The 27160-nt window shown below is 41.9% G+C and overlaps 1 protein-coding gene across 3 annotated transcripts; it reads right to left on the bottom strand.

The window, feature by feature from the left end:
- Positions 1-804: 804 nt before the first annotated feature.
- Positions 805-26521, bottom strand: MATR3 (matrin 3). 3 transcript variants are annotated; one of them, XM_005532667.2, is made up of 15 exons: positions 26414-26521; positions 17546-18628; positions 13221-13282; positions 12627-12668; positions 12285-12388; positions 11075-11127; positions 10496-10621; positions 9915-10040; positions 9558-9728; positions 8191-8322; positions 6937-6980; positions 6082-6472; positions 4100-4493; positions 3356-3477; positions 805-1868 (listed from the first exon to the last, which is right to left on the bottom strand). In XM_005532667.2, the coding sequence occupies exons 2-15, from the start codon at positions 18434-18436 to the stop codon at positions 1818-1820; spliced, it is 2709 nt and encodes a 902-aa protein (XP_005532724.1). In that variant the 5' UTR covers positions 18437-18628; positions 26414-26521; the 3' UTR covers positions 805-1817. The 3 variants fall into 3 exon arrangements, with proteins under 3 accessions (XP_005532724.1, XP_005532725.1, XP_087919540.1); XM_005532668.3 differs by lacking the exon at positions 26414-26521 and adding an exon at positions 26053-26221; XM_088063414.1 differs by lacking the exon at positions 17546-18628 and having other exon boundaries at positions 26414-26505.
- Positions 26522-27160: the final 639 nt, after the last annotated feature.

Below are 27160 nucleotides of genomic sequence, written 5' to 3'. Positions count from 1 at the left end.
GCCTGTGATTTCTTTCAGGGGCCTCAGAAAGCTTTAAGATTCTATCAGTGCCTGAATTTTAATCCATTTCCTACAAACCCAAACAGCACTTTGCATACTAATGAGTGTCACGTACCGAGCAATAACTTCTCTCTGTACGGGGATGAGTCAGTGCACGGTAAGACTTCAATTTGGATGTGCTAATTCAACAAACCCCAGGCTGGAGCTGCTGCTCAGCACTTCTCCCCTCTCCAGGGGCCCCGCAGAACCTGCTGCTCTCGCTGGAGGTGGCTCAAGCTCTGTGAGGGACTGCACCCCCTTGGGTGAGGGTGCAATACCAAGTCACAGCTGGAAAAACAAGTTCTCGACCTGCACACAACACACTGTCCTGTGTCTGCTGGGTGTGTCCGCTTAACAAACGACATTGTAACTTCATCAACACTCAGCCTCCAGCATCCCAAACCCCTTCCAAGCCCCAAATCCTCACTAGTGGAGGCTCAGGCAGGAAGAACTGGCCCCAGTCTGTTTTATCTGCATGAATGGGATGTGGCTTCAGCTTTATGAGAACACTCCAAAGCTCCAGAAATAAAAGTGTCAGCAGAATATACCTATCAGGGTTTTAACGTGTGATATTTTAATTTGTTTGGAAATGCAAGAGGGTTTAGGGAAGAGAAAGAAGAGTTATGCAGGAAGCTGCTGAAGCACAGGTGTTAAAAACATGCACATTTTAAAAAGAGAGCTGGAGTGTTGCTGTGGCGACGTGACACAGGATAAAGAGTTCAGCAGACACACTGGTTAACATGCCAAACATCTATAACAAATCACTGTGGTCTAGCTTTGTTTATTGGGAATCACTTTAGTAACCTGAAGTCACAAATAAGCAGTAAATAACAAAACCTACAGATAAACACAGGTTACACATGCAAATCCTGTTCACATCTCACATGTGCAGGTACATTAAGAGCACAGTTCTAAAGAGTCTTGACAAAACAAGGTTTTAACAAAAAAATGGTGTTAAAATGCAGGTATGAAAACTTCCATGTGACGAATATAAAGATACCTCTGTCCCTTTCAGGACTCCAATGCTGCTTTTGAGATACCAGAGATGTACGACAGCGACGAGATTCAAGTAAAAGCAGGAAGAGCTCAAGGAAATAATACTGGTCAGAGAATGGGCATTTACTTCTCACTAAAAATACATGGAATAGCTGAATAGGAAAGTCTAGCAAGAGCTTAGGAAAAAAAAATCACAAAGTTGTAAAGCTGACTAATCACTAATTTTCCTATTTGCTATAGGTAACAGCAGTGACATTAAAAGAAACTGCAATTCAACATTTAAAAATGCAACTTACATTTAAAGACTTGTTCAAAGTGAAATGCAATGACAGCCTTACACTCAAAATTAAATAGCTGCTAGGCTCAGACCAAAATACGGAATGTTCTAGATAAAATAAAAATACAGTATTACTTTTCTTTTTTTATTCAGAATGGAATTAAAAGACAAATTCTGAAGCTTGAAAGAAATAAATTTCATTTAAACACAGTTTTTTCATAGATGAGCTTTCCACAAGGGTGCAAGATTTTTTTTTTCTGTAATAGCTTGAAGTGTCAAAATGGAAAGTTGTTGCCATTCTCACATTAAGAACAAATTGTTGTCATTAACTTAACTGCATATGCTTTTTGCTACAACATTTAACACATGAACAGACCTATAATGCCTACTGTATCTCACTAAAACAAAAAAGAATACAGTATTTCCACCTACTACTTGTACTGCTTTTAAAAAAGATCAACATTAAAAAGAAAGCCATGTTTTCCTTACACATCCTTCCTTCTTTTTAACCTTCTTTCTTTTGCCTGTAGTCTTCTGCCATTTTATCCAGAATTTTCTGTTGAAAGAAAGCAGTTACATTGAGGATATATTTAAAGAGTTTCTCACAGGCACAACATAAAGAACAGAAACATAAATCCAATTTCCAAGTTTAAAATCTGTGAGCATTAACTGCAATTGCAAAGGTCGTAACTAACAAGGCTGGCACTTCTCCCTGCTCTGGAGTGCAAGCCAAGGGAATTCCTTCCCATGTTGTCATGGGCTTGTGACATGATTGTGCCACTTACCTGGGTAGAATCTGCCCTCTACAGAGGCAGGGACACAATAGCTCCCCTCCCTGGAGGAGGGTTAACTTCTTGAAGTTTGAGGAATTTGGTACCACTTTGATGATATTTGGTAGCAACATCAATTCACCTATTTCATTTTTCCTGCTCTCCAAGCAAAGGAAACTCCCAGCTCCACAAGTGCCACTGCGACACAGAAGCTGCATTCCCCCCCTTCCCTCCCCAGTCCCAAATCCCACCACTGTCACACAATCACCCTCAAGCAGCTCACTGTTCATTTATGCCATGGAAAAAGCAAAGCAAATCATGTTTCATTCACGTAATAAAGCTCACAAATTGGCATTATTCCCCTCCTTCCCTTTTGACATCAAGGCTTTAGTGTCCCATAAGCAGGTACCTCAATGGAAAAGAAAAAAAAAAAAAGAAAAAAGAAAAAAAACGCTATGGTGATGGATGAGGTGGATTTTCTTCCTAAAAGATGCTGCATGGGAACTGATTTTCCTGATCTACTCCTTCACAGTGTTGTTTGGTGACAATTTTGGTGCCATCTTGCCTTCCTGGGGCCTCTGTTTATTTAGGGGTTCCCTGTTACTGCAAGAAGGCAAATGTTTGAATTATGAGGTGCCACATTCTCCTTCTCTGTGGAGCCCCTGGGTTTTGCTTTCAGCTCAGGGATCAATTGCCCTGAACTGCATGAATGTGACACTGCAGGACTATCAGAATTCCTTTGGGATTGCCCTTTCCTGGAGGTGATGTTTGCAGCTCACAGTATGAGGTTACAGCAGCAGCATTATCACTCATGCCATGCAATCATGTGATACCTCATCCAGTTCAAAAATGGAAAAAGTGCTCACAAAATCAGAAGTTGCAAAGGTTTTTGGGTTTTTAAACATATAAAAAACTTCATCTTAAGCTTTGTTGACTGGTTGAAAACACTCTCAAAGTAACAACTGGAAGGGATCTGGGCCATCTGTATTTACTCTGCATTTCTACTTCTAAGCCTGGCTTTATTCCAGTTGGAATTCCCTCTTTAATCCAAATTTACAAGATAAAAAAAAATGCTGGAGCCCCTCTTTAAACTGTGTATCCTGCATATTATTTTCACAAGATGAAGTTTTGGAGAGGTCTACCTAGAGTTAAAAGTTATAGAGTAAGCCAATTTCCACTGCCTGAAAGGTATTTTTATTCTCAGTCCGGTCTCGTTGAGCTCTATTCCCCAGAAAGAATCAAGCCATTTAAAATGAACAAGTTTTTGCCTTACCTTCAACTTTTGATAATGAGGAAGGCTGCTGCAATGGGTCTTTTTTGCAACATCTTCATTTGTGTAGAACAGGGAACACAATTTGCAATAAAACCCTGTTTTGGGTACCACATAATTCACACCTAGAGGAGTAAACACCACAAAATAAACTAAGAGATCTACTCTACATCATTTCTTTTAATGTCATATGTCATTTCAGCTAAATCTTAAAACCATAATTCACTTTACATTAAAAGCTGCTTTATCTTTAAAAGTCTCTGTTTTAGTTTAGTCAAGCAGGGGCCTAGTAGTAACTAAATAAGTGCAGGCATTTTTTTTTCGGTTGGTTTTCTTGTTTTGTTGTTGGTTTTTTTTTAAAATTTAAAAATCAACCTTTCAGATTAAGGGTTCATTTTATTAGTTCCTTCAAGAACTCACAAGATTTTGTGATGAGTTTTGGAGCATTTAATATGACTCTGAACTATTACCAGTATTGTGCTTTGTGCTAGAAATTGAATTTGTGTTGCTAAAAGATACCTTTTTCAATTTCTGCCTAAGGAAAGGGTTATGAAAAACGTTATGAAAATAAGGAAAAAAGGAAGAAAATACTCAGTTTAGGGCAGGAGTGAAGAAGGGGGAGGAGGGGGAAGCCCTAAAATGAAAGGCTATGGGACAATGTATTGCCAAAAATAAAAGTCAGATGAAATGAGAAATGCTACTGCGACGCACAGAGACATTCTGGAGAAGAAATGGAAACAGCCTTACCAACAGGAACGTTTGGCTGGTACGGCCCAATCCTAAACTCATCTGGGACAAGAGCTTTCTCCTGGACACTCTTTGTTTCCTGCTCGCCCTGGGGGTCTGTGTTTTCCTGGGTGTTTTTCTCAGTATCCTGTGCTGTCGTAGAATCAGAAGCTTCAACATTTTCAGCCTTGGCGTTCTCTTCGCTTTTCGTTCCATTTTCTAACGTTTCACTCTCCTGCTCTGGCTCCTCAATCTTGTCCACCTTGATCTCTGCCAGGCTGTCCTCGTTCTTGCCCGCAGCCTTGGCTGCCAGCCCCGACTTGCGGAGTTTCTGGTGGTCAGAGTCCTCCTCGTCGCCCACCTCGTCCAGGGTGACAAAGCCCTCCATGCTGCGCGGGAAGCCGCCCACGTAGCGCTGCGGGGAGAACGGGGCTCTGTCAGCTCAGCCTGAGGGCTCCCCTCAAACCCTCTGAGCTTCACACAGCAACAGCTGCTCCCAACTCCTCCTACGAGCGCTGCCTCGCTCACTCAAACTCTCACTCAAGGTTTAACCAGCCCTTTTTGTACCACGCTGCCTCAGAATCAAGGATTCCCTTTCATAATGATTTTTTTTTTTCATCAGGAGTGGCCACTGTTTCACCTTATCAATGTGATTTCAACTTCAGAACAGAGCCAAAACCACTTAAATTCTCAAGCTCAAAGTTCTTTTAACTTGAGTACCTTAAGTGAAAGTAATTTTCGAGTGCACATTTTTGTTTCTATTTGAAAGTCCCGTAAGATCCTTGAATTTGTGCCCTCAAGAGAAGCTAAAACCTTACCAGAACTATTCTGTCCCCACTAATGGTATGAAAGTTCATTAAAAAAAAAATTAGAAGCTCTTTTCAACCTGTAGAAAGCTTAGAGCATCTACATTAAAACAACCACTAGAACACAAACAAAAGCCAACCCAAACCCACCACCCAAACTGTCAAGGCCTCTGAAAATTAAGTTTTCATTAGAAGAGGACTGTCTAAATGCTGAATTTTTGGAAATGCTCCTGCTGATATGGAAATATCACTGCTCCACATGTTTAACAGCAACTGTGAGTAGGACTGAGGCAGCATTAGGTTTCTGAATGTGGGTCTTCAAGGAAAGAAGTTTGGGTCTGAAGCAGTTTATCACAGCCAATGCCCACATACTAATAAGGAACACAATGAAACGTGGGAAATGCCATTTGCCTGGCTAGTATCCATCTCAGCACCACTAACCAGGTTCCTGACAAGGATCCCCCAAAACTGAGATCCATGAACATCTCATTCATTATTTAGGAACATGCCTTTCTTGCACAACAACATTCCAAGTCAACAAAATACTAAAACTTTGCATGCTGCTCCACAGAACTGAGTATGATTAACAAAGCAGGTAGGACGTAAAACCCTCAATTGTGGGGTAATGCGGTGAGAAAAAGGGAATTCTCAGCAAGTAGCCTGTGACTGGAAACACCTTAGAAACCAATTCTTTCCCTTCTTCAGTAGGAAAGGGGCCCTGGCTCACTCCAGATAGTTCTACTTTCCTCTCAGTGTAAGGTGTAGCTGTACATCCAGTTCTGGCCAAGCCAAGATCAGCCTCAAGGCCCCAGTACATTATTTTTGGAACATAATTTCTGGGCTCAAGAGTAACTACTGACAATTCTCTGAGAAACTGCTGAGGAGAACACAGCTCCTGGCTAAGTATTCATCAAAAAAAGAGTGAAGAGAAAAGCAAGCAAATCCCCAGCAAGGAACAAGGGTAAAAGGCCACAAGTTAAAGGCTTCTATCAAAACAGAACCAGGGATTTATAACTGCATCCATGTGCAAGTTACATCCAGTGAGATCTTGTTTTCTTCACAGGAGCTTTAACACCTGTTTCTCTCCAGACAGATGTTTAAAAGACCCACAGAGGAAGGGCTGCAACAGAACGTACATGGTGTGCTACCTAACTTAGACTGGGCTTCCCCCACTCAGCACCTCACTGGGTGAATTACCTTTTTAAGCTTTTTCTTGGCTGCTGGAGTGGCTGCAACATTTCCCTCAGTTTTTACAGTTGCATCATCAGGTGTATCCTTTTTTTCCTCAGTAGCCACATCGGCTAAATTGGCAACATCTGCATCCTCTCCTGCTGAGCTGCCGCTTTCTAACAGTGCTGCTGCCTCCTCCTCATCCACCAGCAGCTCATCTTCAGACTCCAGGAGTAAACTGGGCTCATCTTGCTCTGCCTGTTCCCCACTTTTGGCACCTGAAGGCTCAGCAGCATCCTCCTGTTTCTCCTCTTTCACTTTTTCTTCTGCATTGCCACTTTCAGGTTTCTGAGCAGGCTCTGTTTTGGATTTCTTATCACTGGGAGAATCTTTGCTGTCTGGGGAATATGTTCTCTTTCTGTAAAGAACAAAGAACATTGCTGCTTGTAAACCTGGAGAGAGCCCACAAATTACTGAAGAAAAAGATCATATTTCTTAGACAAGCCTGGAAACTACTGTGCTTCAGTTCAGAAAATGGAAAGGTGAGGGAAACCCTTAAGGACATCATTCTTCACACATAGAAAAGGCGGCTCCAAGGAGAATCTTACAGGACAGGACAACTGCTTGTGGGTTTAAATTGCAGGAAGGCAAGGCTAATTAGGGACTGCAAAGGATTTCCTGAGGAGCCTGAAGAGGCTGTGAAATCTCCATCATTAGAGGAAAAGGGTGGGTAGCATATGCAAAACAGTTCATCTCTGGGCACAACTACCAACCATTTGATCTCAAAGCTTGCCTGACCTCTTTTGTATTGTTTCTATACTCTGAATAAGGTATCTCCATATTTACTTTAAACAACATCATGCTTTAACAATAGGAAATTACCTGGTTTTATCCTTTTTCAGCAGTTCAACTCCTTTGTTCGGAATCTAAAATAAAATTTAAAAAATCTGTGAGTCACAGCAGACTATGACCTACACAACTGCTGCAGCATTAATTCAGACCAGAATCCAATCCAGCCAAGTGCTTCCAGCTACTTTAACCCCCAGGAACTCTGCCCATGCCACCCACCAACTGACCACTAAACCTTTATTTCATGTCAGACAGGATCTGACTAACCTAGAACTCCCCTGCCTTTATTCACAGTAATTATTCAATACAAAACAAATGGGATACCCTGCTCCAGAAAATTCACATAAAATTCCTGGTTTGTTTATGAACCAACAGCATGTACTGCAGGCACTGGCACAGATCAGTCCTAAGCTGCAGTACTTTTCTCCCTGTCATTAGTGGAAAACCTTTAGCAGACTCCCACAGTTTCACCTGTTTATGAATTACTGATCAGGAAATGTCACTTGTAGGCAGTAGCAAGGAAATCTATTCAAATTGCCACTAAGTGCTCGTTCTGCTGCACTACCATGTGCAACAATAAGATTTCTTCATGCTCCACAACAAAGCTGATGTTTCTAGGAGACAGCCTGACAGTTCAGATTTTTCCTGCTTTTATTATCACAGAACTTTATTATTATCACAGAATATTCTAAGTTGGAAGGGACCCATGAGATCATCAAGTCCAGCTCTTCAGTGAATGGCCCGAAAGGGTTTAACCCACAACCTTGGCATTATCAGCACCATACTCTGACCAGCTGAGCTCATCTCAGTTTTCTACTTACTGTCCCAGTCTGATGAAGAAACACCTATAATTGCATTAATATTACCCTGGTGTTATGCAAAAAAAACCCTTCAGTCAACCTTTATATGAGCTGCACAGGCAGGGGTGCAGTTCTGATGTATTTTAAATTTTCACAAACCTTCATTTTCAAAGAGGAAGGAAAAAAAAAGGATCCCACATTAGAGAATGTTCTAAATGGAGTGATTTTAATTAAAATCTACATCATTTACTTTAAAATCTGAATTATAGTAACTGTTTGGGTTTTGTTTAATCTGAAAGGAATATCCTTTAACTTGTCCTTATAACACCACACTCATGGCAAGTAACTGCACTAGAGGAGCCAAAAATATTAAAGCCACCGTTCTTTTTTTTTACATGCTACACTGAATTTTCAATACACAATGGCTATCAACGACTTCCCTTTACATCTTCAACTACAATTAAAAAAGTGAAAAAACACTCCTTACCCTTAACACCAGTTTCTTGTATTTTTCAGATAAATCTACTTTCACACATCTGCCTTGGAACCAAAGTGCTTTGTTGGCACAATGCTCAACCATGGCCAAAGCATCTTCTCTGGTCTCCATCTCAATGAAGGCCTGAAAAGATTAAAACACACGTTAAAAAAGACTGAAACACACAATACTTTTCTGGAAAAGTTATTTAACTTAAAACACAGCATTTCCAAATACTGAAACTAAATTATGAGGTTCAACATCCATCCTCACCAATCACTTTAACATTTACCCAAGTGCTCTACAAACCCTAGCTTTTCAATTCAGAACATCTGTCTCAGAGATAGTTCTGAAATTAAACAGGCATTTAAATAATCTGACAAAAAGTCACCATAAAGTAAAATATGATTTAAATAAAAAATCATCAGGACAATGAAATTCTATTTAGTGCTCATGTTCCTAGGAATTTCAGGGGAGCTGGGAGACTACCTCAGTATTTTATTTTTTGTTTTTAAGAGAAGCCTGAAGCAGAAAGGCAGCAACTGCTGCTCCTCCAGCTTTGTGAGGAGATCCTCTTAGGAACAAACCTATGGCACACTAAGGCTGCTGAATGAGCTTTAAACAAACACATCTGGGTTGGAGTATCCTTGCCAAAAAACTGAAAGCTGCTTCAGCAGCCGACTTAGCAAAGGGATTTTCTTTTTTCCAGTGAAATAAGGTCAGGGAGGACTTCCTAGGGGGTCACACAATAGTCTAATATTTTTTCATTTCTCAAGTGTGGCATTAGGGGATTCAGGCACCCATCTCTTTGAAAAAGCAGTGGAACCTCCTATTTTACTCAAGGGAGCAATGAACTGGGACAGTAAAGTTTAAAAAAAATTAGAGCTAAATAGTTTAAACTCCTGTATATTTATAGAAATCATATCTATGCACATCCAAAGCATTTCACTGTACACATGCAATGGTCTGACTTCAAACCTTTATTTTCCAAGCTGAAAAGTACAGCAGGACTGCTTTTGTTTAATTTTAAAGAATGAAAAATAAAGGGTAAATAAAAGAAACATGTAACAATGGAATATACTTATGTTTCATAGGTAATGTTTCTTCAGCTCTTAAAATACATTCCCAAGGCTCCACAAAATCTGCATTATCAAATAATTAAGGCTCCATGCTAAAGGACCTTTTTTCCCCTGTTTTTAAAGCAGCTCATATTCCAGGGACATTTCCCAGGAAGTCCCAAAGCAAACCCCTACCTAGACAGACCCTGGGTCATTTCCAAACTGACACCAGAGCACGAAGTCCACACATGCCCCATCTGAAGGTAATTTCACAATTCAACCCTCTTCAAACCCTCCCCCAGGGGCTTCCCCTGCAGTCACCTGGCTTTTCATTCTCATGAGGATGTAGTTCTTGATCTTCCCGTAGGGCTCAGCCAGTTTGAGCACGGCATTGTCAGAGTAGCCTGAGTGGGGCAAGTTGCTCAGGTGGATCACACGACCAAGTTCTGGTTTTGGTGGCTCAGTCTTTTGGTCAGGTTTACCCTCAGGTTTCTAAGATTAAAAGGGAAAGACATTTTTTATGACCTATCTATAAAGTATGCATGGGTGACTGTCCCTAGGTTAATTTGATGCACTGAAAAGTACAGAAATTAAGAATAACTTAAATGCAGCAGCCTCATGACACTGACTGCCCCAGATTAAAATAAGGCAATGCTAAAAAAAGCAGAAGTGTTTTACCTTTATTCTCTTGTATTTCTGTGACAAGTGGACTCTGACTGGTTTACCAAACACCAGGGCAGGTGTTGTTGAATAATATTCCACTGCAGCCTGGGCATCTTCAGTGGTTGACATTTCAATAAATGCCTGAAATCACACAAAATCAAATCAAGTGCTGCTCTTTCAGGAATCTAATTTCATTTTAAATTTTCAAGCTCTTCCATGCTTCCTTTTGAAAATAACTGTATCAGAAATGAAAACTGCTTTTTGGTTACAACATGAACTGACCTGCAGAACTTGGCACAAATTTCAGACACTTTATTTAGGTGCACAAGCAGAACTATTTTGTTTGTTTACATTCCACCTAGATTTGGATTCAAAATATTCAATTACTTCCTGCTTTTTCCACTTCTTTTTTTCACACTTCAAAATAAGACACACTCCATAGTACAAACTAAGACCAAGTAAGTTCTCAGATAGTTTTAAAACAAGAGCAGAATGTGGCGTTGTTGAGAAAGCAATGAACAACCAAACAGGAGGATTTTTCAATATTAAGTGACACCAGCCAGCCCCCACAGCAGTGCCCAAGGACCCAGCTTTACCTCGTTGATTTTGTTTAGAATCAGGTGATTCGTGATTATCCCAAAGGGTTCAACCAGCTGAAGCAGCTGATATCTCAGGTTCTTTCCCCTCTGGAAATCCATGATGTGCACAACTCTGCTTGTTTCCTGTTGAAGACAAAGCACGTGCACACAGCATGAAAAACCTGTGTACCAGCAAAGCTGAAATCTGCCAAGGCTCTTCTCTACTGGTGGAACTGTTTCCATTTAAAAAAAAATATCTATTTTCACTAGTGACCAAAACAAGATGCATCCAGAAAAGGCTCAGAATTTCTAGTGATTTCCAGAGCAAGATGCCTGCCATGCCAAAGCTGCCTTTCCTTAAGTTCACATCCCACAGCTTCATCATAAAGAGAATGTCTAAAGGAGTTCTGTACAGTTTTGGAATAAATATTTTGTAGAGTACTCAATCTCATGTCAAAGTTTCAGTATTTTCACAAAAATTCTAAAATCTCACTTCTAAAGACAATTCATTAAAAACAAACCCCACACCTTAAGAAAGCACAGAAAAATTATACAACAAAAACATGAGTTAAAAAAACCAAGAATTTCAATACTAACCACTCTGCCCTTCTGCATGTGCCTGGGTCCTTGCATATTTCCATTTCCAGCTCCTTTAAGAAATTAAAAGAATGAACAAGCTTAGCTCAGCCTGCAAGACTGGGATTAACATGTGTCATCATGAGTTCTTAAAGGTATGTCACTTGTAATACCAGACTGAGATCAAGTTCTAAAATGTAATTATTTCATTGTACTGTAAAAAGGTTTTTTATTTATTTCAGAGCTCTTGTAACTTGGGGTCCTCATTCTTGCTCCTTCTTTTCACTCTGGTATTAGAGAAAGAGCTGCATTTATTGCTGTTCAGGAGCAGTAGAGAGTAAGTACAGGCTATGGGAAAAAAAACCCTCCTGTTTTAGATAAGATTTGCCTGAGGAAAATATCTCTGTACACAATGGATGTGAGATTTCTTTATCTAAGACACTCTTTCTACAATTGAGGGTTTAGGTTCTAAAAGATTACCAATTCAATGACAATACCCATAAAAAAAAAACCAAAACAAAAAGCAAAAAACCAAACACAAACAAAACCCCCTTCAAATAGTTTGGCCTATAGTTAAATCTGAGATATTCTGAAAAACTAATGGTGTTATTCTAATGTAATTGAGTATGAATGCATCTATCATCTAATAAGTATCTAAAACACTTGTACTCTCTCAGGATATCCAGATAAATTAATTAGTTTTGCTCTTTTAGTAATTTCAACTATCTAAAAGGTAGGAAATAAAGATCATCAAGCAAGAATCTGATTCTTAGTCTCCTTTCCTGAGAGGAAAAGGGTTGCATCATCCATCTTCCCACCTCTCACTTGCTCTTCCAATTTATTTCTCAAATTCACTTGAAAATAGGGGGGAAAAACACTTAGGACACTGAATTCTTACTGGACATGTAGCTACTCAAAAGACAAAAACCTACACAGGAAAAAAAAATCCAAGTGCAAAACACATGCAGATAAATCTCAGTTTAAAATCACCAGCCATAGGGAGTTGGCAGCTGGCAGAAAGGTGAAGTGTGGGAACTCAGCACCAGTCTTTAGTCCCTCCTTGGCTGAAGTATTTTAGTTCTAGTGCTGAGAAAAGCATTTTCCTTTGTTGCTTTAAAATACTGGTAACAAATTAAAACAAGATTTTAAAAAAAAAACAAAACCCAAAAATAAATCAAAAAAACCTAGGAAGGAATTAAGCCTGATGAAGGCAGCTGCCTGTTGAGGTTACCTCTGGGTCCAACAGGAGGTCCTCCAAGGTGGAATGGAGGTGGTGGTGGTCCCAGAATTCCTGGTGCAGGGTTTGTAGATTGCTGTAACATAAAGGGATCACCCCTAGAAAGAGGGGAAAACACACTGTCATTTTAAATTAAGAAACTGTGAAGCTTTCATTCACAAACCACCCTAATTTCTGCAGATCTATGCAGACAACTCAAGGTACTTTTACTGCTCTCCTTCAGCTGGAAAACAAAGGGAGGAACCCATCTGAACCGAAGGTTTCACATAAAATGTTAGGAACATCCTCTGCTTCAAATTAACAATTATAAATACTTCAAAATTAATTACTACTTACATTCCATGTCCTGAATCACTGTCAGGATTCCATTCTGGGTATCTTAAAAGAAACAAAATTAAAAGAAAATATAAGAAGAATGCAATCTCCTCTAGTTGTGTACCACAAGCAGCGATACCTGGAGGTGTAACACAGCTGCAGCACAGGCAACACTGCCCGAGCCATGAGCAGCACTGACAGAAATGCTGCTCTTCAGGACAAACTCCCTACTCTGTCTGCACAACTGCTGGTTTTACAACAAAAATGTAAAAGCTGGAATCAGTAAGTACAATTACAACAGATTCTCAACTGCTAAGTTCCAGCTGTTACACATACTTCAGCAGGATTCCAAAGCTATGAACCAGGGTCCCTTTTTGTCTTGAAGATGCTCCAAATTGTTTTTATTCCCTACAAGGCACAGTATGTTTTCTAAACCTACTTTGTGCAAGAGTTATTTAGAATCAGGGAACATCTTGAGCTAGAAGGGACCCACAAGATCATCGAGTCCAACTCCTGGCCCTGCACAGGACACTCAAGAAGGCCAGGCTGTGCCTGAGTGCTGTCCCAGGCTGGTGCTGAGCCCTCCTCCCCAGTTACTGTACTTCCAGTTCATACATTTCGAGCAGCAGCTGACAGCGGCGGCTGTGAGTCGCTCCATTGATGTGATGGTTCCACTCCTGCAGCAAAGTAAACAAGGCACAATTAGCAGCCACTCATGGGAGTCCTTCCCACAAAGGCACGGCCTACAGCGCAGTGTCTTCTCTGCTAAGCTGCAGCTTTGCAGATCCATAGAGAATGGAATCTGTTTGTGGTGCTTTGAGGAGACACTGACACTGGACCTACCTCCTCCCTGCTAACCTGGCTGAAAAGGATGGGAACGGGGCTGCTCCTGCCTCAGAGTGCAAAGCTCCCTGGAAAACTCCAGCCCAGGCACAGAGGGCCACAGCAGCCTTCGGAACTGAAGGCTGACTGTTTGTCTTCAGGCATTTCAGAATTTCCTCTACTCTGCTTCATTCCTCAGACTTCTACAGATTAATATGAAGTAAACACTCCAATTTTGATAACCATAAAGAGGCCAAGATATTGCACGGAATTCAGAAAGGAAAGACTAAAAGAAATCTAAGTGCATAGCTAGGACAAACTACAGGTTTACAGATGAAATATAAAATATATGACCACTTGAGGGGAATAATAAAGGAAAAAGATCTAAATCAAGATGGTACAAAGGAAATATAATGAAATTGAACCAAATCATCCAGGTAAAACTCCTGGTTCTGGTTTTAGCACTAGAAAATAATGAGGGATTTCTACTTTTTGTCTGCAGACTGTTTTAACTACAAAGGGAGTTACTTATTTTAGTGCCTGATCTCTGTATCTTTATGTTCTTACAAGTAAGAGCACAAGTCTGTGCTTTATTCACAGTTAAGTGACAGAAGCTCTGGAGTTCCCCTGCTGCACACCTAGGAGCCCCAGCCTGACCTTCACTCTGCTGCTCCTCAGGGAGGAAAATGGGGGAGAGCCAAGAACCTTGGGGCTGAAGGTTTTCTCCAACTGAATGTTTTTTTCTTATCAGTCACATTTTCAACTATGAACACAATGTGCACTGGCAACTGCTTTATGTGCCTCTTCCTACAACTCTGTTTCTGCTCAGCACCCACAAGCGATTTTTGCCTAATCCCTCACCTTTCCAGATTTTTGGTCTTTGCCACACTATAGCTATCCTGGATACAATGAGACATTCCCAAGGCTCACTGTAATGTTTCCTTATGTTAAATGCCTATGCTGCACTTCCTACAAAGAAGAAAAATCTGGATTTAAAGTCTCTCTTAAAGTACTACAATATTATTCCATGATGCTCCTGACATGGAGCAAGATGGAAGTCATCCTTTATTCAAGATGTAAAATGAGAGCACCATTTTTTCTTGTTAACTGCACAAGATGTAACCGGCAACTATAAATAGGCTGGCAATTAGGATGAAAAATACCCACCAAAAAAAAAATCTATGAACCATTCAATATGAAGTTTCTTCAGTTCAACACTTGCTAACAACTGTTAACATTGCACTCTAGAAAGTAGTCCTTTAAACCCCAAACCTCTCTAAATTTTGGGGGCACAGTGAGTAAAACATCAGTGGCTGGTTCCACCAGACATAACATGCTTTGAAATCTGCCTCACCACAAAACTGATGTAGAAGTTATCTGCAAACTACAGCAAATTTTTGAGATTTAATTCTCACTGAAATGTTTTTAGATTGGCAAAAAAGGGTAATGTGATTTTAACTTCATATTTTTCTTCTCTCCCCAGGGAACAATGGTAGATCATATACATTAACTTTTTATTACACAATTCTTAATCTGGATTCCCTTTGCTGCCTGCACCCATTTGGAAACGTCCCTTCCCCAGGGTTTTGGGGCACCAGGTTATTTGTATTTACAGGAACTCATTAACACAAAGGTCCCAAGTTAAGGGAGAGAAAATCTGAAGTGAGTTTCTGAAAACCCAGATTCCCCTTTGGCTCAGCTGATGCAAGCCAGAGGACACAATGTTCCTCAGAAAATGAGGCCACACTCAAGCACCTAATTTTAGCCAGCCCTCTCCCAGGGCCACAGCCAGGTTCTCCCTCTGAGATGTACCACGTTCAAGTGTTTCACCTCCAAATTCATCTGCTTGGGTTGCATCAGCCTTTGTCTCCAGCAGGAAAACAATCCCTCCACGTCTAACAGCTCATTTCCTGATAAAGGGATCAGGATTGACAAAATGCCTGAAGTAACTGGGGCACAATTTACTTCACAGACAGAAAATAAACTTGGTCTTAAAATATACACACATCAAATTAAAGAAGCAATTAAGAACATCACTAAAACTAAAAAAACACCAGAAGATTAATCTGCCAATTTAAGTCAAACTAAGGATGTTTAACACCCTGCTTGCACTTAAAATATACATGGCTTGATCAAACACTTTTAAAAATCTCTGATATTTTTATTTGGAGGTGGGGAAAATGAGATTTTGTTACTACAGTAGTAAATTTACATAGTCCCAGCTATGAAAAGCATTCCCTTTCTGCTTTCCATAAATTTTGGTTCAAATCAGATAACTTTAAAAGTTGTTATACTTGATTTGATTTTGTGGGAGATACAAAATAAGGAATTCTGTAATGGTTGGGTATGCAAAGCAGAGGAAAGAAGGAGAGAGAGAGAAAAATTCTTGTGGTGACATGATTTCTGAAATCAGAAATGAAGCCCCAACTTGGGTCATAAGAACCAGATGATCCAATCACAAATGTTTTATTGTGTACTATCAGTTTTAAAGTCAAAGTATATTCCTAAAAAAAAAAAAAAGTGTTACATGTTACAGAAGAAGTCAGCCACTCAGGTTATGCTGTTAAAAGAATTTGGTATTTCTCATACCTGGAAAGGTATTTCCATGTGGATATCCTTTCATTAGATCTGCACTCCAAAGCACACTAAGAGCCACGAGCCTTTAAAATAAAGAGCTAAAAAGACCCCTACTTACAGGATTACTGGTTGCCATCTTCAAGGGCCTCAGAAGTTAATGCTTTCAATCTAACCAAATGAAGTCCTTTTACAGACCTGAGCATGGCAGCTAAACTGTTAACACTTAAAACTTTAGTGAAAATAAATGTCAAATACAGGAGACAAGAAACCTGGATTACTGTATTTTATATAAAAAGTAATTAAAGCAACACAAGTTCGTAAACTGTCAGATCAGGTGGAGCCATACAGTGTGTGCTCTAGAAGTGGTTTGAGCCTTTCCTTGCAGGGACAGAATAATTTTGTTTCAAAAAGATCAGATGTACAGAACAGCACTTTTTGAGAGGTAACTGTAAAGAAATGGTTAGTAACAGCAATTCCACATCGTATCAATTTTACAGTAACAGCACGTATTACGTTTTCAATTGAAGGCCTTCAAGCTAATTAGCCACTAATTGTGACAAGAGGGGCACTGTATTAGCCAATTAGCCAATTAAATTGCCTAGTATACTGGAAATCAGCAAGATGAGTACATTGGAAAAGGTGAAAGTGAGAAGGCTCTGAAAACACCATCTGAATCATGTTGAGTAACCTGCTCCCTTTGCAGAGCTGCACTAGGCGTGGATAACTAAGAGGGAAGTCTCAGCATCACCGAACACACCCGAAGATCCACTCTACTCGTGAGCCAAGTAAAGAACACTACTAGGAACACAGAGCAGGATACTGCAACAGCAGACTGATTGCTCGGAGAGTCTACAGGGATAGATGCAACATGTGACAATAAAAAGTGAGTCTGAAGTGTTCTAAGAAAGTTGTGAAAAAAGGAGAAAAATGACGACAAATTTCAGCCATAGTATGAGATAGAGTGTTAAAGTGAAATTAAAAAGGCAAGAATGAGCTAATCTAAAATGTGGTTTTTACTTTTGCAAATAAGTTCCAGGGCTCTACATTAACTCTTTCCCTCTGGACAGGGAAAAAGCAGAACTGTGCAAGAATGCATCTTAACTACATATAAATCAGCAATCAAGACAGATGTGGAGGAGAGCTGAAACTAGCTTCCGGAATGGCACAGTAGAAACACTGCAAAAAAACCCCAAACCAACAAAAAAAATACCAAAACCCACCCCAAAACTGCTTGAATGCCAGATGTTTGTGGTTAAGAGAATATGTAGATGTAAAATATAAACAAGATATCCCAGTAGATGATAGCTGTTTGACTTGAAGTTAAGCAATCTGGGCAAATAAAATACATTAATGTAAAGCCCTGGTTTACAATGTTTGTCAACAATTACCTTGCAAATAAACCAAGTGCCTTTTTCACTCTCAAACCAACTTTCAGATCATTTCAAAAGCAACCAGGCCATAGAAATAATTAAAGAAATAGGTAAAAACAGAACAGATACTACAACGTAAAGGAAAATAGAAGTATCTGGTGCATAACTCACCTTATTAGAATGAACTGGCATATCACATATAGAGCACAGATGGGGATAACCCTTCGGTAAGAATCCATGGAAGTCTTCAATATTGCTATTTGGAGGAGCACCTCTCTTTTTCTCAAAGAGAGATCTCTCGGGACCAGGACCACGACCCATTCTGTCATACTCACTGTCAAATTTATGATAGTTATGCGAAGTCTCACCATAAAAAGATTCATCCCTACACCTTTCTCCATCTCTCAATCTGTCATCTTCATAATCCATTCTGTCATAATAACCAGATTCTTGAGAACGACTTCCATGGTCATAGTCAACCACTGGGTTGAGACTAGGACCACGATCATCAAAGCTATCTCTTCTAAAATGCCTTTTTTCTTCCCAATCATCCCTAGGTACTCTGTATGGTGGTTCCCGTGTGGATGATCTGCCATCTCTACCATAACCTTCTTCAGCTCTCCTCCTTTTAAGTTGTAGAAGGATCTGAGGCAAGTTTTCAGGAGTGATCTTGTCCTCGGGATAGCGACTCAGTTCATCTAAGTCTCTAGCAGACAGACCAAAGCTGGCCAAAATGTTTGTGGCCTGGTCTGCATCTCCACGGTGCTGAGAAGACAAAGGGAGCGGACCTCTACTTCCAATGTTAAATATAGACTGCAAATTATGGGAAGAGGTACTACCAGAAGACAGTGCACTATGAGATCCTTGTTGGTTCAATGAAGAACTCATTCCAAGATTCATTAAGCTAGCAAGGCGTGCAGTACCCTGGTTCATCCTTCCAAGAGATGCTGGCATATTTAAAGACTGGGTAGCAGCAGCAAGAAGGCCTATTCCTGCAGAGAGGTCACGCCCATGACCTTGTGAATCCCTACTCAGAGATGACTGCTGGAATGACTTGGACATTGTAGAACTAGAGCTTGTCTACTTTATGGATTAAAAAAAATTCTTTTTGTTTAGTGGTTTTTTTTTTAAGATGGCTGCAAAGAGAGCTCACACTAGAAAACTAGGCAAACTTCACTTCAAAAACGGTAACGCCAAGAAAGAGGATCAATAATGACTGCAGATCTTCTTCAAGCTGAGAAACACCAGACAATTCTGTAGAAAAACAAGCAGTTTTAGTCATAAATCCCTTTAAACAGATGCAGTTTTAAACTTATGCATCATGTTGATCTAAAAAAAACATTAAAGATCTCAATCTTACAAGGCTTTTATCACATAACAGATTCAAGAGGTACCCAGAACCTACATATATTATTGCAGATAAAAATACAGTAGTGTTTCCTATACATACTACTCTTCTTCCACAAAAAGCTACTTTCACACTGAAGAAAAGTGAATTTCAGAAGTTTGCGATGTCTGAAAGCATCTATAAAGTTTACTGACATGTAAGCTCTGATCTCTGGTTAATGGCTTTGTTCATACCCTACATTACTGTACTGTGTCTGTGAGAAGAACACAAAAAACTTAGGCCCATAGAATCCAAGATGACTTTGGCATATAACACATATTTGAAAATGAAACCTGTACCACCATAGAACAGGACGAAAGGAAGTTAAAAGTAACTGAAGTTTGGGCAAAAAGTTTCTGCTATAAGATCTGTAATTAAGACCAAACATAATATTTAATCTTTATGCAGTAAAATTCCAATTACTGATGTGAAGACAGATGTGAACAAGAAAAACAAGTTTTACATTTTGCAGGAAGTAAACAAGACCTCTTGTTCCAATTGCAGTTACACTGCTAACAGCATTTCCGAAGGGATTCTTTACTCTGTTACATGGCAGCTGTGACACCAGCCTGTACTCTCAGACCTCAAAGTAAACAAGGTCAGGCTTAGTGCTGGGATGGGAGACCTAAGGAAAACCCTGCTCCTGCAGGAAGAGACCCCAGTGAGTCAGGAGATGGCACCACATCCCAGCGGCACTGCCTGCCTGGGGCTGGCACTGACACCGTGACCACTTGTGGGAGTTAAAGGTCCTAGAACACTGCTCAGAGGAGAGAGGTGACTCTTCAGTGTCCCACCAAAATACTAACCCAGCACTCAAATATTTGGTTCAACTGCGTTTACACCAAATTTTAACTAAATAGTCTATCAATATCCACAGCACGCTGCAAGGAACGTATTTCATAAAATGTTCTTTTAGGGCAGAGCAGAAATAACTGTAATACTTTACCCCATCCTCCTCCAGCCTTGGGACAGATACACAAAGTTTAAAGCAATTCAACACATGTGCAAATATTCCAGAAGGAATGATCTGTTCCCAAGGCTGCAAAGCGCTTTCCAGTGCGGGCAGAGCAGTTCTGCTTCTCCAGCACTGCCACTGAGGAGCACATCAAACACAGGATCACTTGGAAAAGAAACAGGCACAGACTGCACAGCTGCAAATGAAGTCAGCTCCCAAGAGAACAGGTATGTTTGGGGAGAAATGGAAAGGACAAAATGAAAGCAAGGACTTTTCCTTGAAGAGACCAGTTCTGCAGAAGGCAATGGCTCTTGTACTGGAAACAGAAGGAAAAAGGTCAAGGTTAGAGGTCTCTTTCCCCACTGCCTGCCTAATCCACAGACTGTTCCAACAGTGCACACAGCTGAAAAGCACTTGGGTTTTCTTTCTCAGTAGCAGCATCTTATGGAATCATGCATTTATGTAAAAAAATAATGGATTCCCTGAAAAATACACAAAATACACATAAGTCACACAACTCCACCTTTGTAAAGTAACTCCTTTATACAATTTGCTACACACTCTGCTATCAATGCATCTCAACTCATTTCAGCTAGGTTTTTAAGATTTGCATTTGCTGGAGTCACTTAAAGGAAGCTTAACTGTGTGACATTTGTTAAGAAGAAGAGATTGAGAAACATGGGGATGAAAATAAGTTTGAAAGTTCTGAGGCAGAAGACAGACATTGCAGAAAGCTTCAGAGGAAAACAGTAACACAAGAACACAGGGGGATCATACCAGGTGAATTCTAAGGGAGATGTCCCAGAGAAGGGGGACACTGGAGGACACCTGAATAGGAAGCACTGAAGAACTATCTTGTAAAAATCAACTCTTTTGAGTTCAAACACAGCGGAACTCTAATGTTCAACTGGGTTCTGTGCTTTTATCTTACATTCATTCCGTATTCTTCAAAGTACTTTTATGACAATTTTACAAGTTAATCCTTGCTCACTCCATTTTTACACCTAAATTTCCTCCTAGCGCATTCACACACTTTCAGAAGGGTTTGAAGCTGAACTTACTGGGTTCTTCATAAAATCAGGTATTCCAGAGGGTTTTCTGAGCCTGACCCTGCAGCGATTCCACAGATACCCCTGTGGTCAGCTGTGTCCTGCTGTTAGTGCAAGGACCCATACTATTCAAGTTTCCACTAAATCAGGAAAGTTCTCCACTTTTCAAAAACACCCTTTATTTGAACAAATGCTCCCTAATCCTCTTGTCACAGCTGTCAGCTGGCAGTTCATTGTGTGCTGCTGCAGAGATTAGCAGGGAACAAACCCCAGCCCGGTGGGACCAGGGCTGCAGCACCTGATGGTGCCATGCTGAGACCCCACAGCAGAGCTCTACGGAACCACACCCAGCTCCTGCAGCTGCAAACACCAAGGGAAGGGGCAAAGGGAGAAATAAAAATAGGAAAGATAGGAGAAAAACCAAGACAAAGACACAGAGAGGGACAATCGTATGGAAAAGCATGAAGTGGGACAGTAAGACAAGTGTATGGTGAAGACAGAGCACACCTTGGCAGTTGATGCTAGTGAGGAAATGCTCTACACCCAATTAGGTACTTGAGTACTTAAATTAACAAGTTTGAATATCCTCAAAAAAACACCACTTATCACACCACTCATCTTGCAATGGCTGCTGCACTCCACTCCTGACCAACCCCATCCTTTAAGCCAAGGGAAAGAGGTGGGGGAAGAGCTCTACCCTCACACCAAAGGATGTTTAACTTCCACAGGGTCAGGTTTAACGTCATCCTAAAGCAGCACCTCTTGTGCTGATGATTCCATGCCAGTATCTGATGGAGACAGGTTCCCATGGAGCAGGGCCAGCTTTTTGAGAGAGGGTGCCATCAACTGAGTCACAGCAACAAGATGGGTAGGACTGAACAGAGCTGCCTCGAGAGCCGACATGAGTTAATTGAAAGTGTTATGCTAATTGTTCTCCATGTAATTTCAGCTACACTGGGAACAGACAGACTTTCAGATACACCTTTTTTAAAGATCTGAGGACTGAAATTTGGCCATATTAAGAAATATATTTGAAAATATATAATAACAAGCAATCTCAAAATAAGTTGAAAGTCAAAATGTTATTAGATTTCCAGACAAATGCGGACAATGAAAACAATTTGTATCTACAAGTTGCAAAGAGTTTTCTATAAAGGCAGACAACAAAAATAAGGAATTTGAATCCTACAGAGTACACTGTTATCAAACAGAGCCCAAAATGAGGCTGATTTTCAAACACTACAGAAGGTTTTCCTCTTAGTGTAAAACTGAACATATCTTTTCAATAAAGCTTACAGAACTCTTGCTCCAATGTTAAGTTTGACCGGAGAACAGTTAAATTCAGTGAATTCTTGGAATATACTGATTATGCTAAACAATAATCTCAGCTTGTCACCTTTTATGGAACACAAATAGGCTGAAAAGTCCTCAGCTCCCTATTCCTTCTGCCACTCTCAGGGGGTTTTAACCTGTGCACAGTTACTGTAATTTTAATGTTAATCTTGTTCTTAGAATAACTCATCTTTTACCCATTCATCTTCCACTATTTACAGAAAAAAGTCTTAAAAATGAAAAATAACTATTTTCACTTTCTAGTCAGTTTCACTTTCACTTCAAAACACATTGAATTAGAACAAACAAATTCAGTTAGGGTAAAAATATGAAATTATCTACAAGCTGAAAAGTACACTCTCATTTCATAAGAACACAATGCTTTTGCAGACTGTACACCCTTGGGAAAAAAGTATCATAGAAGTTTTTGGAAGTCTGCTCTTTGGATAAAGATCTATAGGTCTTCCTCCTCCTCCCTTACACACAGTACTCCGTGTGGGAATCCCTACTGCCATGGGAAAATTCTTCTGCTTCTTGGCAAAACTGACTCCAGCACATCATGGCAGGAAGGGTTATTGAGGGAAGAGGGAGAATTTGGACAGGCAACCCCCCATGCTGCTCTGAGAATTAATGGTAGCAAAACCAAGAACTTACAAGGAAATTAGAAGCAGAACTTGTCTAGTTGCTGAATAACCAAGTACAATGGATTTCAAATTCAAGGGATTAATTTTTGACAATACAGAAAAGACCACCGTCTTTGCAAAGGCAAAGGAGGAATTGCCTGGCAGCCTTAGAGAAATGCAGATTCTCACTCGTTTCAGCTCCCAGTACTCATAGTGGTTATTTAATATTGCTGTTTCATGTGCAAGAAAAGCACTCCTCTTATTCAAGCCACCTCAAAGGTCATGGCCTCAGAAACTTCAGGAGCACCTGGCACACAGGACTCCCGCTTTTTCTGGGCACAGATTAACCAGTCTGCTTCAGCCTCAACAACTGGAAGAGTTTCAGTTCTTAGGATTATGTTTAGCTTCATCCCAGGGACTTCCTTGATGAGAGGAACACAAAATAATCTGAGAGCTGAAGTGACTGTAACAGAGCATTTCCTCAGAATAGAGAAGTGTGACAACTGAGCAGGCACATTTACAAATGGGGAATTAAAATGACTGGTTTAATCAAGGACTTGAGAGTTTTCAACATTTGAATGCAAAAAGAAACACAAAAGAGGCTGGTTTCCTATTTCTGCTCATTATATAATTTAATATATTCAACCAACCCTCTTTTGTAAGACGTGCATTAAAAAAGTGCATTTATTCCTTTACAGAAAGGGAAATGGAAAAAAAAAATAAAAATTCAAGGAATCATAGAGAAAGAAGGCAAAACCCATGTATTTTTGAAAAGGGAAAGAAGTAACACCCAGAAACAACAGGTAACTGCTGTCACTGTGGTGACTACGCCACAAACACTTGACTGGCTTCCAGCCATTCCTTATTACTGCTTTCGATCCCTCTGTCACCTTCAGAGCCCCCACTCTCCAGCGAGAGCGATGCATCCAGATTCCTGCAGCTCCAAAAAGCCCCATGGAACCACTAACAGAGGGGCTCTGCCAAAACCAGTGTCTCTGTGGAATGCTGTGGGATTTCACTGGGAAACTGATAACACAACTGTGTCCCCATGTACAGCAAGGACACAATCCCCCTTCATTCCCAGCAGGTGTGGGGACCAACAGCCCCTCAGAAATCAAAATTTTGACACCAACCCCAGAACAAATCACAATAATTTGATAAACAGATCATACAGAAAGTGATCCAAACACAGATCAAATTTTACCATTAAAAAAACCCCAACAAAAAACAAAAAAACCACCCAAAATTTCACACAGAACAGTTCTGTGTTCTGATCTGGTGAACTGAATTTCCCTCTGCCTCCAGGCATTTCCAGGGCTGGGATAAAATCCTCTTCTTTCCTAGCTGAAATCCTGCTTGAGGTTGCAAGAAGTATTCTAGCTGCAGAGAAAAATCAAGGAACTGTTTCACTGGTTCAGTGCCCAAAATAAAAACTCTTTTGTTGAAATTATGACTGCACAATATGGTACTTAAACACTCACAAAGTAAATTAGTTCAGAAATATGGTGAAGTATTTGCTTTTGTTTTCAAGACTTGTTGATTCAGAGAGCTGATGAAGAAAGGAAGCAGAACTGAGGCTACAAAAAAACCACTCATAAATTAACAAACCGAATGGAAATAATTTAATTGCAGCTCTGCTTGCAACAGTTTCTCCCCCAGATTTACTGAACTGCCCAGAAGCCAGTCGAATATTACATTATAAAATACCTTTGTATTCACCAAATCTCTCAGCAGAGACATGAGCAAGTCACAGCAAAGGGCAGCACACAGCCTCTCCTAATTTCTCCCCAAATTAATGAGTGTTTTTATTTAAGTGCACTCCTGAATAAACCAAGTGGCTATAACAGCTCTATGAAACTTCAGTCTGGACCCCCAACACTGACTCTTCTTCCCCCCTCTTAATTGATTTACAGTTTTTTATCTTTAGGAATGTGGATATCCACATTTTAAGGACATATTTAAGAATTTCTCTTCCCACCATTTAGTTCCAGGGTGTATGTAACACCAAGTGCATAATGTAGAAGTACAAACACTGGCTTATCACTTCACAAACACATTCAAGGCCTGAGTGCCAGTATCGTCACTCAGAATTCAGTAATGAATCATTTTAGGAAATTTTTCTGATAAAATTCAAAACAGAAGTTCACTAATTTCTTGGGAATACAATAAAAATGTTAGTATGTTCCACCACGTGTTATAAACACGATTCACCATTTTAGCACATTGAAAACTAATCTATTACCATGTTTCAAAATATGAGAAGATTAAATCACTGGATCAATAGATTCTCTGTAAAGAAGCTTCAGAAGATGCACCCTTTTCTCCTCCCCATGGAAACTACAGACTGTTTTAAGAAACTTACATTTTCGGCCAGAGCTGCTCCCTACTTATCTGACTCCAGGAAGTCAGGACCACCTACAGTTAAAAAAACTGAAGAATTCAAGGCTGAGTAAAAAGAATAAAGATAGTTCAGCAGTTTGAACCACTATCAGATACTTTTTTCCCAAAGGTCTGCACCATGGAAAGAAAAGCAGCCACACATTTGGAATCAGAGGGATGGTTCAGCTTTCTTTCAAAAGCGTAAATGGCTCATTTATCATTTAACAAAGCAGTTTTTCAGGCTCCCAGAAAGTTCTTTTCAACTTCTGCTTGTTTTCAGAATAGGTGAACTCTGTATCTCATTACTCTGACTCTGGAAACAGAGTATGCACATTAAAGAAGTGGAACGTTATCAATCCACCACAGGAAGAAAAAACATCCCCGCAGCTTGATTTGTAAGCACAACCTGAATTATATGAGAGTGAAACTGAGTAGAAAGAGAGGTCAAACGGCTGCCTGAACTGCCAGGATTCTTGTTGCTTAATTCATTAATTCTTAAGGCCAGATGGGCATCAAAACCAGCGGTTTTAGACTTAACGGCTTTCAGAGAGTTAAGGAAGGAGGGAGGAACAAGGCCGCCTGCGAGGCCCCGGCTGGCGCCAGCAGCGCTGCCAGGGCGCAGGGGAGAGCTCCAGGCAACGAGAGGCCGCGGCAGAGCTGGCTCCCGGCTACAGCGCCGAGGAGCCGAGCGGTGGCCGCAGCCCCCGGGCCCGGGGGGCGGCGGCGGGGGGGGAGGGCCGGGGCTTTGTTCGGGCCCGGCGCGGCCGCAGTTCCGGCTGGCGGCGGGCGGGGGCGCCCCGGGGGCCGCGGCACCGGCCGGGCCGGGCCTGCGCGTGGACGGCCCGCCCCCCCCCCGCCGCGCGCTCCCGCCTCGCCCCCCACCCCTCACGGCGGGGCGGCCGCCGCCGGACCCCGAGATGGCGGTGGGCCGGGGGGCGCGGCGCCGCTCCTACCTGCGGGCCGGCGGGAACGGAGCGCGGCGGCGGAGGCGGCGCCTCCCGCTCGGTGCGGCGCCAGCGGCGGGGGAAGGGGACGGACGGACGGCGGGACTGAGGGAGAGAGGAATTGAGGCGACTGCGCGAGCCCCGCGCGCGGCTCGCCGCGCTCGCGAGAGCACGCCCGCCCGCTGCCCGCCCGCTCACGTGCCCGGCGGCGGTCGCCCCGCTCGGATCCGGTATCGCCGGTAGGCCCGCGCCGCTCCCGCCGCTGGCCGGGACCGCCCGCCCCGCCCGCCGTGAGGGATGTGGGGTGTGGGAGGGGGACGGGGAGGAGGCGCCGCCGGCACGGCTCTCGCGAGAGGTGGGGGCCGCTCACCCTGCTCTCGCGAGAGCGCCGCTGCACCGCGCGCCGCCAGCCCGCCGCCCGCGCCCCGCTCATTGTCCGCGCTCCCGCGGGGCAGCATGGGAAGGCGCAGGGGGCGGGGCGCGGCGGCGCCCACGCCCCTCGGCGGGAGGAGTGCGGGGCCCGGGCCCGCGGGTTCGCGGCTCCCCTCAGCCGCTTCCGGGGAGCGGCAGCGCCGCCGCGGGGCGTGCCCGGGGTATCCAAGGTATCCACGGTGTCCAGGATATCCGGGGGATCCAGAGTATCCTCTGGTCCCCGCACTGTTCTCTTTGTCCCAGGGCACGCTCACGGGCACACAGACCTGCGCGGCGTAAGGCCCCTCTTCTCAGCACGACGCTGGTGTCACCATCGCTAAAATAGTCAAAACTGGGCTCTCGCTGGCTGTGAGGCTCGTTAGAAGATTCTGGTAAAAAGGCCCTGCCGCCGATGTGCGAGGCTGTGCTATTCCTCTGATCCAACATTGCCACCTTGTGCTCGATGAGGAGAGGTCCCTGTGCCGCTGCCCTCCTGAAATCCGCGAGTTGTGACCAAAGTACTCATACAACCCCTCAAGTACTATTCATTATTTGGATTTCTTTCATAGTCAACATCTTTCTTCCCTATTTAATTTTGTGGCTTAGGAACTGGTCTCTCCATTAGCCTGGAAACCGCTGTGTTCCAGCAGCTTTATGAAGGTGAGGGTGCCTATGTGAATTAAGGGAAAGCTCCAGGGGAAAGGAA

The sequence above is a fragment of the Pseudopodoces humilis genome, chromosome 17, assembly GCF_049639895.1.
Source record: "Pseudopodoces humilis isolate 2021_Gansu_Grassland_sample_001 chromosome 17, ASM4963989v1, whole genome shotgun sequence".
NCBI lineage: Eukaryota > Metazoa > Chordata > Aves > Passeriformes > Paridae > Pseudopodoces > Pseudopodoces humilis.
The sequence above is the reverse complement of the archived record's forward strand: the minus strand, read 5'-3'. Positions and strand labels throughout refer to the sequence as shown.